At 38.9% G+C, this 18,235-nt stretch overlaps 1 protein-coding gene across 4 annotated transcripts in view; it reads left to right on the top strand.

Annotated features, from left to right (window-relative positions):
- LOC146000592 (mitochondrial ribosome-associated GTPase 2) overlaps window positions 1–18,235 on the top strand; it is a 108,694-nt gene that overhangs the window by 71,818 nt on the left and 18,641 nt on the right. The window contains exons 1-3 of one of the 4 annotated variants that reach the window (XM_083138347.1): window positions 662–780; window positions 7,617–7,829; window positions 8,207–9,820. In XM_083138347.1, coding sequence (XP_082994473.1) covers window positions 7,652–7,829; window positions 8,207–9,726 — 1,698 coding nt within the window. In that variant the 5' untranslated portion in view covers window positions 662–780; window positions 7,617–7,651 and the 3' untranslated portion in view covers window positions 9,727–9,820. Of the gene's footprint in view, window positions 1–661; window positions 890–7,616; window positions 7,830–8,206; window positions 9,821–13,424; window positions 13,582–18,235 lie in introns of those variants that run through there. The other 3 variants (XM_083138356.1, XM_083138352.1, XM_083138361.1) reach the window with 3 other exon arrangements.

Here is an 18,235-nt window from a genome sequence, read left to right as displayed (position 1 = left end):
ATACGACAAATCTCTTGACATCATCAGGTTGCGGAGTATACACGAAGTTTACACATCTCGGAGGCCCCGCGCAGGCAGTGGTAGCGTCGTCGCATTGTAATCAAGGGGTCCCGGGTTCGATGCCCAGTGGAGGCACATAATGGTTCGGATCCCACTTTAAACTGTAGGTCCAGTCCCAATTAGCCTTACTGTGCATAAAGAGGACTTAAAACACCAACTCAATGAATCAATCAAAGTCGGTGACCGAGAACGCAGTAATCGGGCCTTGCAGGTATCACTTATTGCACACTTCTGAAACATCTATCTGCAAAGACCCGCTGTTCGTCTTCTGACGTCAGGTAAAATAATATCGTTAATTAGTTAGATTTAGATTTCTTAGCATAAATAATACCTTTTTCTTAAATATACCCAAAACTGCTAAGAGCCTTAATCCTAACATGCATAACCTAAGAACGAAAGCAATCCAAATGCACTGATACATCAGAAGACGAAGGGCGGAGCCTGAATGAATGGTGTTTGGGAAGTGTGTGATAAATGAGATCCTTCACTTGCTTGCACACATTACTGTCGATATAATCTGTGCACTCGTCTCTTCCCTTCATTAATCTGTTGCATAGATCTGTTGTAAAAATACAAAACGTCAACAAAAATTAGGGGATATATGATCTGTAGTCAACAACGTGTTTGTGAAAATAGGAGTTTTATTTATTTCAATAGAGTGAGTCGCGAAAAAATATAGATCATTAACGTGCTCATGATTCTGATCAACAAACGTAGAAGGTTAGTAAGGGGGTTTGTGATTTTTTGGTGCAAGGCTAATACTACAGCGTTGTCTCATAAAATAGTTTAATTTTTAGTAGCAGAGATCATCCATCCATATTGGAAGAAGGTAAGAGGAAAAAGATAACGAAGAAAATCTTAATGAAGGGATTACAATAAAAAATATGTCCGCTTGCTTCACTTACCACATAACAGTTGAGCACGCATCTGTTACACTTGGGACCACGGGTTTCACAAAGTAAGTTGTTATTTCCGGTGGGGAGGCACTTTGCAGTGCTTCGGATCCCACTTTAAACTACAGGAAACAGCTCCGATTATCCTATGTGAGCATGAAGTGGACTTGAAACATGATCTTTTTTAACGGTACTACTTTGCTATACCTGAGACACCTGGGAATAATTTCTTTCGCACTTTTTTACATTGCTAATGTACTATTCTGCATTCCGGAACACTTATTTAGGTGAAATAATTGAATTTGTTAGGAAAGTAATGTATATTTCTTACATTTACGAGTACTTACTGTTCTTGTTTATTTCCACACACAACATGGCGACAGCTTACCGTTGATCGTTCCTTGAGCCAGAAAAACCATTGACGTCAGCCCAAAAATTCACGATAGCCCCACAAACCATCACGGGGACGAGGTATGCCTACTAGGTTAGGTTAGGCCTGTTAGGTTTTGTTCCATTAGCACTCCTTTCGTTCAATTTAGCATATACGGACAATACGAGAGCGTATTGTGCTCTCATTCAGGAAGCAAATGGCGGCAGCTGCAATAGCGCGTCGGAAATAGATTTTCGTACAAAACCACATGCATTCGCATTAAAATGAATCAAAATTACATTCCCGAACATCAACAACGCTACAGAAAATGATTTGCGTAAGTACTTTCTCCTGTAAATTTCAAGAAATCTGTCTCAGGTATAGTAAAGTGTTACCATTTTTAACACTTTCCTGTACTGCAATGCTTCTTCCCTCGAACACCAGCACTACACAAAGTGATTTTGATATTCTAGATTTTTTGTTCACAGCAGTAGCTAGTGTAAAGTATAAGTTCAGTGCTTATGATATCTGGTAACAGTTGTATAAGTCGGAGACTGATTTCTTCAAATTTACAGGAGAAAAGACGAGAAAGTGCTTACGGAATTGCGTTCTTGAGGACTTTCTGAAGCCGGGGAAATTGTTTTTCGAATCGTGCAACTTATTTGGCCTGTAAGTAAGGTATTTTTCGTCATTAATGCATCTCCGTTGTACGATAGCTCGTGGCGCCATTACCGTCGACTACATGAATCAAATGTTCCTTGCGTTCGATTATGTAAATTTGAAGGAATCCATTTCCCTCATACGATAACGTTACCAAAGGTACTTATCCAAAGAGATGCAAGGTGACGCACCGCGAACACAAAGAAGCAGTCACCATGCAGATAAGGACGTAAAGTAGAGTCTAGCCTCAATTTTCGCTTAAAAACCTTTTGTGAATAGTTTGTGCGGCATATATCGGTTCATAAGTTTGGAAACACTGCACATCAGCTGACGATAGACAACGTGAGTCAAAATTTGCCTGCCGAATTAGCAACGACCAATAAATGATTATAATGTTAAAAATAATGCTTTTTTCATGGAAAAAAAAGTGATCCCCAGCTTGAAAAATGTTCTGCTATGCATATGAGGTAAGTAGCAATGATTTTTATTTGAAAATAAATGGGTAACATTATCGTATGAGGGAAACGGATTTTTTCAAATTTACAGGAAAAAGTACTTACAGAAATCATTTTCTTTAGCGTTCTGGAAGTTCCTAAATGTAGATTTGATCCATTTTAATGTGAATGCATGTTGTTTTCTGCGAAAATCTCTGTCCGACAGACTGTTTCTGCTCCCGCCATTTGCTTTCTGCACGAGAGTGCAATGTTCCATGTGTTAAGATGATGCAACCCCGTAGCCAGTGTTTCGCCTCGCCGTGTTTTCACTAGAACATGACGTGTGGAGTATTTTGATTTTTTTTTTTAACTATGCTTGCCTAACCTAACTTAACCTAACCTAACCTAACCTTATGGAAAATGGTTTTTGGGGCTAACGTCAATGGTTTGCGACGTATTAGCATAATTTGAAATCCGGGCACGAAAGTAGATATTTTCCGGTGAACGATGTTGCAACACTGCATAAATCGACAAAACACTCTCAGAACGCCCCCTAAACCAGTACGCTATCACGGCCATAATGTGTTACAGATTCGAAACAACAAGTAACAGTAAGTACTTGTAAATCTAAGAAATAGACATTGATATGCATTATTTCACTTTAGGAAATGTTGCACATTCGAAAATAACATGTTAGCTATGTAAAGAAGTCCGAAATATATGATTCGTAGGTGTTTCCCTCATACGATAATAGTACCAATAAATGAGTTTAATGTGTCTCCGGCTTATACAACTGATACCTGATTTCTTTATTTAAAATGTTCCAATAATGTGGATATAATAACACATCGGAGATATGGAGAAATTTGAAGCAAATGAAGTATTTATCTACACATGTTAGATTCAAGAATTGTATATTTTTTTCTGATTCAATATTTAAATATGAATTTAACTTTTATTAATAAACAATTAGCACAACACATTAAAGTTAGAGGCATGAGTTTACAATACCGGACCACTCTCCAATTTCTATAAAATTTTGCCTACTTACTAATTTTGGTGTCCTGATGATGTATCTGTTGTTCATATTTGGCGGTCACTTGTTAAAATTGTACATTTACGTGTAGAACTTGTAAAATAACCTTGCAATTTACCACGGTGATTGTCCATACACAGCAATTCGAAACAATCTTTCTTTCACAATTCGTTAATGGTCTTCCTTTACGCACAACAATATTGCTGACGTCAGACGAGGAATGCCTACGAGGTTAGGTTAGGCCTGTTGGGTTAGGTTCCATTAGCATAAATACAAAGAAAAATTAAAATTTAGCTAAGAGAACTATATCTTGTCTTGCCTGTTGATTTCCTCATGTTGGGAAAATGGCATCTTCCGTGGAGCTATTGTTCTTATGGTAGGGTTATGTTAAGAAAACATAGTTTATTTAGTTTTTTTCTCGATTTCCATACTTGACCGCCAATTATTACATGCAGATTTGTGATTAGGAGTTCACAGTTAGTGAGTAGGCTTCATATCAGTAGTAATATAATTGATTGGTAAAATTTTGGTAACAGTTTAGTATCCTTCGGACACCTATAACTTCTTAGTTTCGTCAATTTTTGACATTCGTACTTACCTATCTGCTTCACGGAACATTCCGTGAATGGTTTTTGGGGCTATCCATCCCGGAATCGGTGGGAAATTTAAACTAAAAAATTATTTTCGTTTGCAATTTTTGAGATCAAATTTCCCGCCGATTCCGGGCTCTGCCCCTGGGGTAATTAACCTACCGCCCCCAACCGCTAACGTGGCCCCGCCTCCACTCCGGCTCCCTGGCTTTCTCTATAGACTCCCTGTTAAAGGCATGTTAGAAATTGGCCGGAGTCACCTGCACCCAAATGAGCCCTAAACTTTTAAATTGGAAGAAATCCGTTTCCAGGATATCGAAAACTTACCTGAATTTCACACAAAACACCTTCCCGATGTTAGACAATACTACAGGAACTTATTACGGTAAGTAGTTTCTTCTGTAGAAATGAAGAAATCTGTCTGAAGGATAGTAAACTAGTACCGTTATGGATCGTGAATTTTTGCCCTTCCGTAGGTATTTTTCTGTGAAAATTAGTGCTGATGTAACCTAACCTAACAGGCCTAACCTAACCTTGTAGGCATACCTCGTCCCCGTGATTGTTCGTGGGGCTATCGTGAATTTTTGGGGCTAACGTCAATGGTTTGTGGTGCTACCCATGGATGGTTTTTGGGGCTAACGTCAACCATCCATGGGTAGCCCCACAAACCAGTGACGTTAGCTCCAAAAACCATTGACGTTAGCCCCAAAAATTCATGATAGGCCTACGAACCATCACGGGAACGAGGTATGCCTATGAGGTTAGGTTAGGTTCCATTAGCACTCATTTTCACAGAAAAATACCTACGGAAGGGGAAAAACAAGGAAGATTAATTACTCGATATCTCGTACATGGAAATTATTTTCGTTAAAAAAAGCTAAATCCCTTGTTAAACAATCTTTTGCAATGCAGAATAGGTAAGTACGAATGTCAACAATTACGAAATAAACGAGTTACAGACGTTTCCCAGCTTTGAAAATTTTACCCAAAAAGCAACACAAAACAAAATATATTCAACCTTTTTTTAATCCAAAGAAGTAGTGCCTTTCTCTGTCGAGTCTTCCGTGAAGCGGCAGCTAATATTCCAGGCTGTGGGAGGATGTCTGCTGGCATTTCGACCCACAGCTGTACCTGGCTGTACCTTGGCACTGGATGTGTCAGTGCTTTAGTATCCAGATAGCTGGTGTCCAGTTTTAGAAGTGTTAAAATGTTAACAAGTGTTTTAGATTGTTTTGTTTTATTTTACATATTACTGGTGCTTTTCTGAAGCCTAGTTTTGTTTTATTTTACGTATTACTGGTGCTTTTCTGAAGCCTAATAATGCCATGCTATGCATCCAATTTTGGTAAGAATGTCCAATACAGAGAATATCTCCAATTTCTTTCCTATTTCTTACTCACTAAATATGCAGTCCTGGTAATATTTGGAGTTAAGATTTGGGGGTGACGTATAGAAATTGTCTATATATGTTGCAAAATTACATTCTTCATTACCGTGATCATTCTCCATACAGAAACATAGGAACCATGTTTGATGATATGAACAAGTGACGTTCGGCATTCGTTGCTCTGTCTACAGCGTTACAACACTGATGCTTTGTTACTTGCAGAGCATTAATTTTTGGTTCATTACTTGCAGATCATTAATCGTTGAAGCATGGCTGAACAGAGGAGTGATAAAATTGTTAATGTGCAACAGTTATTTAAGTGGAGTGTGGAGGAGGACGGACGTGGCCGTTAAGTTTGGCAATGGCGTTCAAGCGTTCTTCTAGAAAAATGGCATCTTGCCCAGTGAGGAAGCTGTAGCCCCACAAACCATTCACGGATAGCCCAATGAACCATTTCCGGTAAGATTAGGTTAGGCAAGCTTAGTTAAAATTTTGTTTTTAACAGCTCTAAAATGAAAAAAATTCCACTTCTGTAGTCTTTTTTTCCAATTTACACATGTGACCCCCGCATTTTAACAACAGATTCATGATTAGAAGACCAAATTTAGTTAGAATACCAAATATTAACGAAATTGGAGATATTCTCTATATTGTAAATTCACTCCCCAATTTTAAACAACAATTTTTTATGTTCTACCCTTACGTCATTACGAATTATTTTAGGGAAGTTAAAATACGTTTTGCAGCAGAATTTCCAGAGACAGTGTTCGGATACTTTTGAACAAATTTGGTATTCAGGGTCTGTTCTTGATAAGAAGTGAAGGGTAAAACATTGTGTGCTTACTGGGGAGAAACAACTAGATGACGCTGGAGCACGATTGGTACACACTTTTCAAAAATCCCTCCGGTGCCTTGCACAAGAAACAGACGTCTGCATGGCGAGCTACCAAACTTTAAACATGAAGCCATGCATTAGAAGAATTGAAAGAAAAAAAACATCAGGAGAAAATTTGAAGTAATTTTTGGACGAGGACCTGCGTTTATGACTGAAAATTTGGTCCAAGTTGCATTTGTTTACATCATGCTACGAATGCAATTTTAACATGATTGGATTTCAATTTACTTCTGTTGACACATACTGCAGAGTTTTCACAATTACTACGATTTTCTTCAATATATGCTTTCGTGGTTAGGTTAGAAAGGCCCGGTTTAGTTCTCTTAGCATTAAAATAAAGTCCCTAAATGCATTCTACTAAGGTTCCGATTTACTTCTACATTAAATCCCACTAATCTACGATACTTACAGTCGCTTGTTAACGGAAAATATATTGTCCATGGGAAGTGCGTGAGCCGGCCCCCGTGGCAGAGTGGTTAGCACATCGTGCTACGATGCCAGGGGTTCCGGGTTCGAATCCTGACCTGGGCATGGATGTTTGCGAGTGTCCATTCATCAATTTCATCATGTCACCACTCATCCTCATCTTCGCAAATTAGCCAATAGTGACACAAGAAGCAAAGTAAAATGAAGCAATTCAATCAATCATGGGAAGCACGCATGCTTGCGAAAGGTAATTTTTAAGTTGCTTTTTTCAATGATAAATAACTTTTTTCGAAATCCAAAAAGTCCTCATTACTTTAAGGAGGGTTCAAATATTGTGTGACAACGATTGCCAAAGTGTTATGATAATTAGTCTCTCCTGCTAGGAGAATTTGAAAAAAAATCATAAAACAATTGGAACCGTTATCGAAAATTTTACTAAAAATATGCCGTAAATGTGTGGATGCAGGAGGTCAGCATTTCCAATACCTCTTGTAACAAGGTACGTGCTCATTTTAATTGTAACTGTCTGTGTAATTGTACAAGCTTATTTTATTACATACCTAGTGGTTCGATTTACGCGGATGTTACATCCAGTTTGCTGGCAGACTCGCTCTCGCTGCCCGGTGTGATAGCTGCTGCTCCGCGAAGAGTCGCCCGTGAACGGCACTGTACCTTATGTAAGTAATGTAAGGTTTGATTGCATCAGTATTTCAATACTTCCTTTTTTATTTATGTATGTAACACATTTTAAAACCTAGAAACACAATTTCAGAAGCTAGACATACAAGAATGACTGCTTCCACAACACAGAAGACATTTTCATTATTCTGACTATTTTATGAATATATGTGTGTTTCTGTTGCAGATATGGTGACACTGGTTGTTAGTATTTGATGTGCCATGGAAGAATATCTCATACCTCATCATGGGTCGATTCTGTTGGTGGGAGAAGGGAACTTTTCATTTGCTCTAGGCTTGACTAAATATGTGGAACCAACCTCCATCACAGCAACCTGCTTTGAAACTGATGTTGAAATTGAGTCTAGGGTGCTAAACATTTCTCTTTTGAAGGAAAAAGGTACGTTCATAAGTCTGGATAATTATATATTGGCTACCTCTTGCACTGAACTAATAAAAATTTACTTCTATAGTCCGACGGTTCCATACTAAACAAACACTTATGCATAGTAGTGTTTCAGAGGCTAACACACTTTCCTTTGTCATTTCTTACGTAAATCAAAGCATAAAAATTGACAATATGTACTACAAGAAAGATTCATATTTTTTTAAAAGTCAGGTATGCAAATGAATGTTTGTGCTATACATTCATAATCTTCAGTACTACAACAGAGTGACTTTTCATATAAATTTGGAGACATTTATTTCTGTGGAGTTGAAGTTATTTGGTGATGGCAATTCTTTTGCTGTGACTCAAAGCAATCTTCTTGTTTTTAGGAGCAAGAGTAATCTGTGGTGTGGATGGAACAAAACTACATGAGCATTCTGAACTTGGTTCACAAACCTTCTCAAGAATTGTTTTCAATTTCCCACATGTTGGTGGAAAAATGAAAATCAATCTCAATCGAAAACTTCTTCAAAAGTTTATAAGTAGTTCTGTACTAGTTTTGGCTCCTGGAGGAAGAATCATTGTCTCTCTGTGCCGCGGTCAGGGAGGTACCCCTGCCGATAAACCAGTTCGTCGTTGGGATGATTCGTGGAAAATTGTCGAGTCTGCAGCAGAAAGTTGTCTAGTATTGGAATGTGTTGTTTTGTTTCCGAAAGAAATGTTTCCTGATTATGTGTGTGTCGGGTACAAAGGTTTGGAAAAGGGTTTTCATAATGATGGTGCCCTTGTCCACGTTTTACGAGAAAGTACTGATCTTTTTCCGTGTGTCACGGATGAACTGCTTTTGAAGCATGTTGCAAGAGGTGTTATACAAACAGACCTTGCTTCGATCCAGTGTTCAGGTATTCATGCAAAAATGTACAACAGAAACTTGCTACAAGATGGCAGCTCTGCTGTTCATTACATTTACAAATGTGTTGTTAGTTTCGTTGAAAAATTGGACATGGATGTATTACATTTAAGTGATGAAGATATACCGTTGTATGTAAAACAAAATGATGTGGATATATTACCCGGAATGTCTTGTGTGTTGCTTGGTTCTGAGGAAAGGTGTTCCCTTAGAAGCTCTCTGGTTGATGTGATGTCTTGCATACTTGAAATCTGGGGGAAAAACAACTCAAAATTGATAACATTTCCAGGGGCAGTGTTTTCTCCACTGGGAGACAATTTTACGAGTCAACCAGTAACTAATGAATTAATGGTTCTTGGCAGTGACGTAACCAGTATATGTACTGAATGCATAACTGAAATTGTGAACATGTTTAACCAAGATGCTATTTTGCAAGTGCATAAATACAATTCTCCATTAGAACTTCCTTCAAATGATTGTTCCATAAGTACAGACTCATATTTATGCAGTGGAATTTTATTTGATGTAGATTCTGATACATGTGTAGAAATAGCTAAAATGCAGACATTTAAGTTTAGAGATAAGCAGTTGGAATTATGCTTAATTAATATTGACAATGTAGCCAAGATAATATTTAAGCTTGACAACTGGAGGCAGTTGTGGACTTTGGACTCGTACGTAAAATATTCTGTTCCTCCTGTCTTCATTCCTGCAAGTTTATATCCAGTTTTGTATTCTTTTGATATATGTTTTTGGGAGGGGCCAAAGTTTGAGGAGTCCAAGTTTTTTGAAGTTCTGTGGCTCGTTGCTGGAGATATTATTGTACAGGTTTCTTTACTTAACACGTACACATTACCTGACGATGGAAGAAAGACCAGATGTTATAGACTTTTGTATCAGTCATTTGAGAAACCTCTTTCAAGGAAGAAAACTTTGGCAATCCATCAAAATGTAATTGGACAAGTCTTGTATTTAACACTCGGTACTGTGGTCAAGTAACATACATGAATTAAAATGGAAAAAAATGATTTTAAGTTGCCACTGTGTTTTCTTTAAGGGACGGTATACTACTAAATACATCAATCAAGTGTTATCTTCTGATGTTATTCTTAGGATGATTCACAATATATGATTAATTGATGAAAAGGCTATAATGTTTCATAACCTCCAACAGCCCCAATTACGACAGATAAGGTGATTCTGGTAAAGGCAAGGCTAGAAATACATATACAGGAAATAGTTATAGGTATTGTACTAATTAACCTTTTAAATGAAATTCAGAGTTCAGACTGTAATTATGTTTTACAAGTTGTACGGGAGAATAATAAGGGTGCTTAGATAACTGGAAATATCCATGGAAGTAAATTTGAAGTTTGGAGAAACTACTTTGCACATTTACAGTTTGCACTCACTATTATTATGTCACACTTATTCATAATTCATCATTGTCTGAGGCATGTTTTAGTCTTGGAAAGTTTTTATACATGTGCAGGAGGGGAAGAAAAGAGTGGAAATATTAATTCAATCATGCTAACTTACTCAAGGCATATGCATAGTAACGCTAAGTACACCTGGTACTCATAATGATTCGAGCACCTAACGTATTCCTGTAAGCATACAGGAGGCGGATAGGAATTTTTTTTTTTTTAACAAAAGTATCTGTGGTGACAGACATAACTTGGGTCTTTTAGAATATCTATATTACTCTTGATTTTTAAAATTTAGCAGTAAGTGTTCAGTAGAGTGCACTTGCACTATTACTAAAGAAAAGCATCTTACATCATTTCCCTGAATAACTGCATGTATTCTTGCCAAGGAATGACATAAAAGAATTAATATTACGTGGGCAGATCGGAAAGTAACGCACAATAATTTTTTTCGCAAAAAGTTTAATATGTAACAAAAACCAAACAAATCACAAATGAACTGACATCTTTGCCCTACTTTTCTACATAGTCACCAAGTTTCTCAACACATTTCTCCCATCGTGGTACCAGTTTCAATATGCCCTGTTCGTAGAAGTCCGTTTGGTTGGAGTTTAGCCATCTGCGGACTGCTGATTTCACTTCCGCATCTGTCGCGAAGTGTTGGCCGGCCAGGAATTCCACCTTGGGACCAAACAGAGGAAAGTCCGATGGTGCCAGGTCCGGACTGAATGGTGGATGCTGGAGCACCTCCCAGCCAAATTCGGTGAGTTTCTCACGAACATGAGCAGCAACATGGGGACGGGCATTTTCACGAACAAGTTTGACACCATCAGCATGAATGTTGTGGCGTTTGTCACGAAGGGCACGACGCAACTTAACCAAAGTTTTAATGTAGACTGCAGCATTCACAGTGGTCCCGTGTTCAGCAAAGTCCACCAATAACACACAAAACATGTCCCAGAACACTGTCACAAGCACTTTCCTAGCAGATTGAGTCACTTTGAATTTTTTTCGTACTGGGGAACCAGCATGTTTCCACTCCATAGAGGCCTGCTTGGTTTCGGGCGTGTAGTGGTACGCCCACGACTCATCACCAGTTACGATTCCTTTCAGAAAGTCATGCCCTTCTGCGGCGTAACGCGTTAAGTGATCCATGCTTGTCATCATTCGCTGGCCCTTCTGGGGGTCTGTCAGGATCTTAAGCACCCAGCGAGCACTAACTTTACGGAATTTCAACGTGTCATGAACAATGTGGTACACCGCACCATAGGAAATGTTGAACGTATGCGATAAGGTTCGCAGGTGCACACGCCGGTCGTTCACAATTGCTGCCTCAATGGCGCGGATATTCTGCGGAGTTGAAGCTGTAACCGGCCGCCCGGAGCGTGGCGAATCACTAAGGTTCACACGGCCCTCTTGAAAGAATGCACACCACCTGGAGACATTGCTACGGTCCAGACAGTCGTCCCCATACACGCCACGCATGTCCCTGTGAATTTCACTCGGTGTATGCCCTTTGGCCCACAAAAATCGAACCACACTTCGCTGCTCTTCACACGTGGACGACAGTAACATGTGCGCCATGTTTGTTTCGTAGTTCAGGCTTCTCTCGCTAGAGCTGCAGAGGGGAAAAAAATACCCTCTGTGGTGCAAACTTCAAACTCTCTCGTCGTACAATTTCAGCATTCCAGCTGCAATATCTGGGGAGAAAAAAAATATTGTGCGTTACTTTCCGATCTGCCTAGTATATAACACAGTTGATACATTGTCAATGATCTGGATTAAATGTAAGTTTATAAGTATAGTTTTGGAGGAGTAAGTAAAAATATATTAAGGTTGTCGCCATACTGATGTATTCCCACAGCATATAGAGGACATCAAGATGAACAACTTTTCTTTGTATCTTTTACTCATTAAGGCCTCATTTCAACAGCATGAGGTCTCAAAAGCTACATTTTATATTCTGTATGTATGTAACCATGCGCTACAGATTCATAATTGCCACTAGCATTTATTTTTTTTTATCGGAAAACATCACCGCCCTTACATAATTTATTTCCATGCTTATGTTGTTTTTTTTCATTAAAGAAGGGATTTTATAAGTTTCGACCACAAGTGTTCATAGTCTAGAGAGCAGCAGCCTTTGTTTTATTGGTTGCACAGGTTGTTCATAGCATAGTGAAAATTGTAGCATTTTCTGCCTGAAAATACAACTGTCAATCTGGGGACATTACTGCATACAAAAAGGACAGATTTTTTTCCATTGCTTCTAATATTGAAATGAGACCTTAATGAGCAAAGCGTTACTGAGAAAAGTCAATCATCTTAATGTCCGCTGTATGTAGTGAGTTTGTTGGGTGTACTACATGGTGACCCCCCCCCCTCCTCTTTCTCTCTGTATTCCCAACCATATCAGAAACATTATTTGCCACTAAATTATGCATCAAATCATCATTCACCCTTATTGTCCTCATTAATACAGAGTTATAATAAAAGTGACTTAAAAATAACTGCAATAGGAAGGTTTTCCGACACTGAAAGCAATCTTGTTGACACCCAGAAACAGTTGAAAGCAGTCTTCCAAAGAGGTATTCTTGAAGCTACCTGACCAATTTCATATTTCAAGCTTATATCTTTGTGTACATGTGTCAAGTACTTTGAAATACTTTTTATTGGAGGTTTGCCTTTGCACATGTACAGCAATATATTTATGACAGTTAATAATATTGTGTACTATCACCATAATATTTGTGTATTACCTGTAGAAAACCTCAATTTCTTGCCTAAACTCACCATTATTAATTATTTGTAATGCTGTTGCATGTAACATTCAATTTATTGAGGCTGACCTCCATGGCAGAGTGGTTAGCACAGTGCACTACAACACCAGGCAGGTTTGAATCCTGGCCTGGGCATTCCTTGGGAGTGTCCCTTCATCAATTTCATCACTCATTTTCATCATTGTAATTAGTCAAAAAGTGGCAGAAGAGCAACTCTAAATGACAAAAATTTAAAAAGTAAATTTGTTGAACTGCAATGATTATAAGGGTAATCAAATTACTAATTTGCACAATAAAGTATGAAATATAGTTACTTTGTTATTATAATCCACATGTTACCTTTTGGATTTTAATTGTGAAGGTCAGGACACTTAATAATATCTTAGGTTACTGGTTGTAAGGGGAAGAGGGGAACTTTTCTGTAATCTTTGACAAATATTTACTCACCAGAACCAGATACATTGAGTGATGTCGGTAATATATGTTTCAGTACAACATAAGTGCTGACAGCCATGTTTTCTGCACTTGGAAGAAGAAGTTTGACGTGGTCAATCGTGAAGACTGTCTTACGTGAACACAGAGCCAGGGAGTCCACTAGTTCAGTTACTGCACTGCGCAGTAAGAAGCCTCGGGGAACAGGACATACTGTAAGTTTATGCGCAGTGTTACTGTGCAATGTAGAAGGAGACTTTAAGGCAGCTTTCAGACTGGAGTGATACGTGACAGGCAACAATTGTCATAAAACATTAAATTGCTGACTAAGGCAAAATTTATTGTATAAAAAAAAATTATGTTTCGTTTTTAGTGTAATTTTTTTCAGAAATAAATTCAACCTTTCATACTGAAATGACATAACACATGTCATCCATGCTGCTTTGGCACTTTCGTCTCAAAGCTGCTTAAGAGAAACAACTTTCATAGTAATGCTTTTCTCATCGAGTCAACCATGCTGCACAGATGCATGGTTGCCACCATCATGTTTTCTTTTAGAGTGCCATGAAAAAATTCAAGCATAATTCCCAGTTTTCAAGATGATTTTTCAAAAGATTCAAGGCTAAAAGAACATGTTTTCTCTATTTCAACTTACGTATTACTGCCTCTCTCCAACCCCCCCCCCCCTTCTCAATACAAATATATTAACAATATAAAGGATGTGTGTGATTCCAATTCAATTAAACGATATATTTAATTTCAGGTGCAGAGTTTACATTTGCCAGTTCACATACTCAGACTCAAAATACACAAACATAAATCACAAATTTTACAGTTTATATTCTAATCTACGAAAAATTGTTAATTGTATGTGAATTTCATACTAAAATTTACCTTATCATCTTGATATCTTCCGTCTGTTAGATATTGTTTTGCAAAGGATACTAACAAAGTAAACAGGTTGAGAGAACTCTGTTTTATTTTCCATGCAGTTTTCTTTTCCTTCCTCAATAAAAAATAGAAAGTAAACTGTGGAAAACGTGCCTCAGGCCATTTATAAATATGTATAAATTCACTGGGACTTGGAATAATAAAAGTTGCAATTTTTCATGTCTATGGAGAAAAACTCGCACAGAATTCACACATAATTCCCGAAGCTGATAATTCACGCAGAATTCCCGGTGAGAAGCCACCCTGCTTTTGTAAAATTTTGTGGGACAGCATACTAGGCTTTACAGTGTGCTACAGAAATGGATCCTAGCAAATTCAGCTGGGTGAAGTCTCAACTCTAAGTGATTACAACTAAGTAACATCTAGTGAATCAGCCTGAAAACCAGAAAAATAACTATGGGCAAAAATTGTCTTGTATTTTATTATACTGGGACTGTTAATAAATTATTTCAGTTAGCCACTGAAATAAATTGTGAATAAAGGCATTAAGATGATTATAACAGAAGAGTATTCAATCATTCTTCCATAAGAGTGCATAATGAAGTAATGTTCCACAACGTTCATTAGCATGCAATGTTAATTGGACATTATTCATTGTCTAGTGCTTTAAACTCTATATACTTATTCTAACACTACGTTTCGAGAGAACACAGTGGAGTAGTTGTAGTAAAAGTCACAGGTGTGCTGTAGGTTCAGCCCTAGCACAGGCAAAAAGAAATTTGTTCTTCTGAAGATGAGAGAAGAGGTGCTCTCTCGAAACACAGTGTTAGAATAAGTATAGTTGAAAGCACTAGACAATGGATAATGTCCAATTAACATTGCATGTTAGTGATGAACAATGTCACTAACATTCAGAGAATTATTAACAGTGCTCATTGTTCAATGTGAGTTGTGATGGTCTAGTCTGTAGGGTATCTTGACTGCTACTTGGGAGATCCAGGTTCGATTCCCAGGGTGGGTGATCTAAGGTTGAATTTTTCCTGCTTTGTCCCTGCATAAAGCAGCTCTGGGGCTCACCCAGCCTCAAATCTACGGGGGGGGGGGGGGTAAAGGCTGCCAGAGCATGATGCTGATCATCTCTCTCTTGCAATCATGCTCCCTCGCTCTCACTCGCACACAAAAGATCCAGAATATGTGGGGCCCTACCCCCCACATCCTCTAAATGTGCCTGGTTTTGGAAAAAAACATTATCATTCACCTACGGCAGCCCACTCAAATATATTTGTTGAATTCATTCTGTATTATGAACAACAACCCACCAGTTCTGCCACCTGCTGGGGGAAAAAAATATGAGGAGACTATGCAATGCTGAAAGTGAAAATTGTTAGGTTGGGTGATGCTCATATGTTTTAACATGGTGACAGTGAGTCGTTTAGAATATGCTCTGTGTACTTTTTCCAAGTGGGGTGTGTGGATACTATCCACTGCATCCCCCTCCACTTTGAACACTGAGGCTATGTTTAGGGTGACCAGACACATACATTTAAAAAAGAGGACAGAGCATGGCAATTAAGGAGGACACACGTAAAAAAGAGGACACCGCAAAAAATTGCAGCACACTTGACATTACCATTAATTTGATAAATACATAAAATGTGTTTCTTCCAACATATAACAACAATCTATTCCAGCCCTGGATCCCTATTTTTGCAGAACAATATTATTCCTGTTTATAGTACTTCTTCTCCTTTGTATAGACTAGTGCAACTGTAGGTTGGAATTGATTTTCTGTTGGGTGAGATACCCAACTGAAATTCGCCCCTACCAGCTGTAACTTCTGGATCCGCCACTGTTGTTCAGTTCTGCGATTCGAACCAGGGACCTTTTGCATCATAGCACTATGTTCTAACTCTAACCACTTCACCACAGAGGCTGGAACTATGGAATTTCATTGATTGATTGATTTGGTGTTTTCAGTCCACTTTTTGCACAGTAAGGCTAACCGGGACTAGACTTACAGCTTAAAGTGGGATCCGAACCACTATGTGCCTCCACCGGGTATCGAACCCTGGACCCCTTGATTCAAGGCGATGACGCCACCACTGTGTCATCGGGAGGCCCTTTTTGGTATTTCATAAATGTAAATATTACTTAATAAGCAAATTTCTCATTACGCGTTTCTGTGTCACGTAGTATGACTCGAAAATGACCTGCAGTCTGGGACGCGTTGAAGGCTCATTTGGACAAGATGATGGTGGTTGAGCTCCCAGGTGCTCAATGAGCTTAGCTAGAGTATTTATCGTGCCTCAAGTTATATGCTTTACATGTAAAATAACATCTGGTCGATCGTTATGGTGGAAGCATTTTTCAAAAAAAAAAAAAAAAAAAAAGGACATTTACAGATTCTTAAAAAATCCACCCGGATGCCGGACAGACACCTAAAAAGGAGGACATGTCCGGATAAAAGAGGACGTCGGGTCACCCTAGCTATGTTGCATATGTTAAAATAGACTTGAAGGTTGTGGGACTTCTGCATTGTATTTTTTGTGGATGTGAAATATGGTATGGAGACACTACATATTTAATGATACAGTTTATTAGAGGGAAAGTCATCTAGGAAGGTGGTTAACAGAAAGGTTATTGCACCCTGTTATCAATTCTTCATTTCTGTTTGTCAAAGGGGAAAGAAGAAAGACATGGTTTATGGAGGTCAGTTTGTCATTTGTGTGGTGCTATATGGTCGTTCGGAAATTAATTGGACTGGCAACACTGCATTGTTGCAAATTTGCAATTGTCAAGCGAACTTTGTTTACTTAACGGTCGGACATAGTTCTACATTCCACCATGAGATGGGTCTACTAGCGCCACTACCAGAGAATTGCTGACTCATAATGAGAAAGGGGGTGAGTGAATACATGGACAAGCTACAAAATGGAAGGTGATTCTCGTGGTCAGAGGTGGACTACGTGGTTCCTGTGTAAAGAGGGTGTTTCGGCATATGAAATTTATTGGCGACTTGTGGCCATTTGTGGTGGGTCAACGCGTTCACGGAGTACAGTGTTTCAGTGGGTTCAAAATTTCAAAAGGGGAAACGAAAGTGTGGACAAAGGTGTCAGCAGTGGTCGCCCAAGGTCAACACGTACCCCAGCAGCAATCCAAAGTGTTTCCAACTTGATTATGGGAGATTGACGTGGAACAATTGATCAAGTGCAACGTGAAACTGGTTTTGGGCGAGCAACTCTGCATGCAATCATTCATGAGTATCTGCAAATGAGGAAAATTTGTGCTCGGTGGGTGCCTTGTGATCTGACGCATCAGCAGAAACAACAGCGAGTGGACATGTGCAGAGAATTGTTGCGCCGTTACAACCAAGACAGAGAACATTTTTTCGAAAGACTGGTGACTGGCGACGAATCTTGGTTCCTCTTCGAAACTCCAGAGAGAAAAAAAGGCAATCCATGGAATGGAAACACACTGGAAATCTACGCTCCAAAAAACCTCGACATACTCTCACTGCCAAGAAGCAAATGGGTACAGTTTTCCGGGATGAAGATGGAATTTTGCTGGTGGACTGGCTTCCCACTACCCAAACTGTAAACAGCGACAGCTACTGTGAAACTCTATGAAAGCTGCGATGCAGAATTCAGCAGAGGCGACAGGGAAAATGGGCTCTCGGGGTGATTCTTCAGCATGACAATGCGAAGCCGCATACGAGCTGCCAACAGGAGGCATTGGCAACAATGGGATTTACGGTGCTCCCACATCCTCGGATTATGCACTGTTCGACAAAATGAAGGACGCATTGCCTGGTCGACACTTTCAATCTAATGAAGAACTCCAGACCGCTGTCCATGAGTGGTGTAACTCTACTCCAAGAGAGTGGTTCTCTGCAGCCATCAGGAAACTTCCTGATAAATGGGAGCAGTGCATTCAGTCAAAGGGAGATTACTGGTAATGTACATCTTTGTATTGCAGGTA

Source organism: Lepisma saccharinum, chromosome 1 (assembly GCF_977018435.1).
Source record: "Lepisma saccharinum chromosome 1, izLepSacc3.1, whole genome shotgun sequence".
Taxonomy (NCBI): domain Eukaryota; kingdom Metazoa; phylum Arthropoda; class Insecta; order Zygentoma; family Lepismatidae; genus Lepisma; species Lepisma saccharinum.
This window is presented reverse-complemented; position numbering and strand designations above follow the sequence as displayed.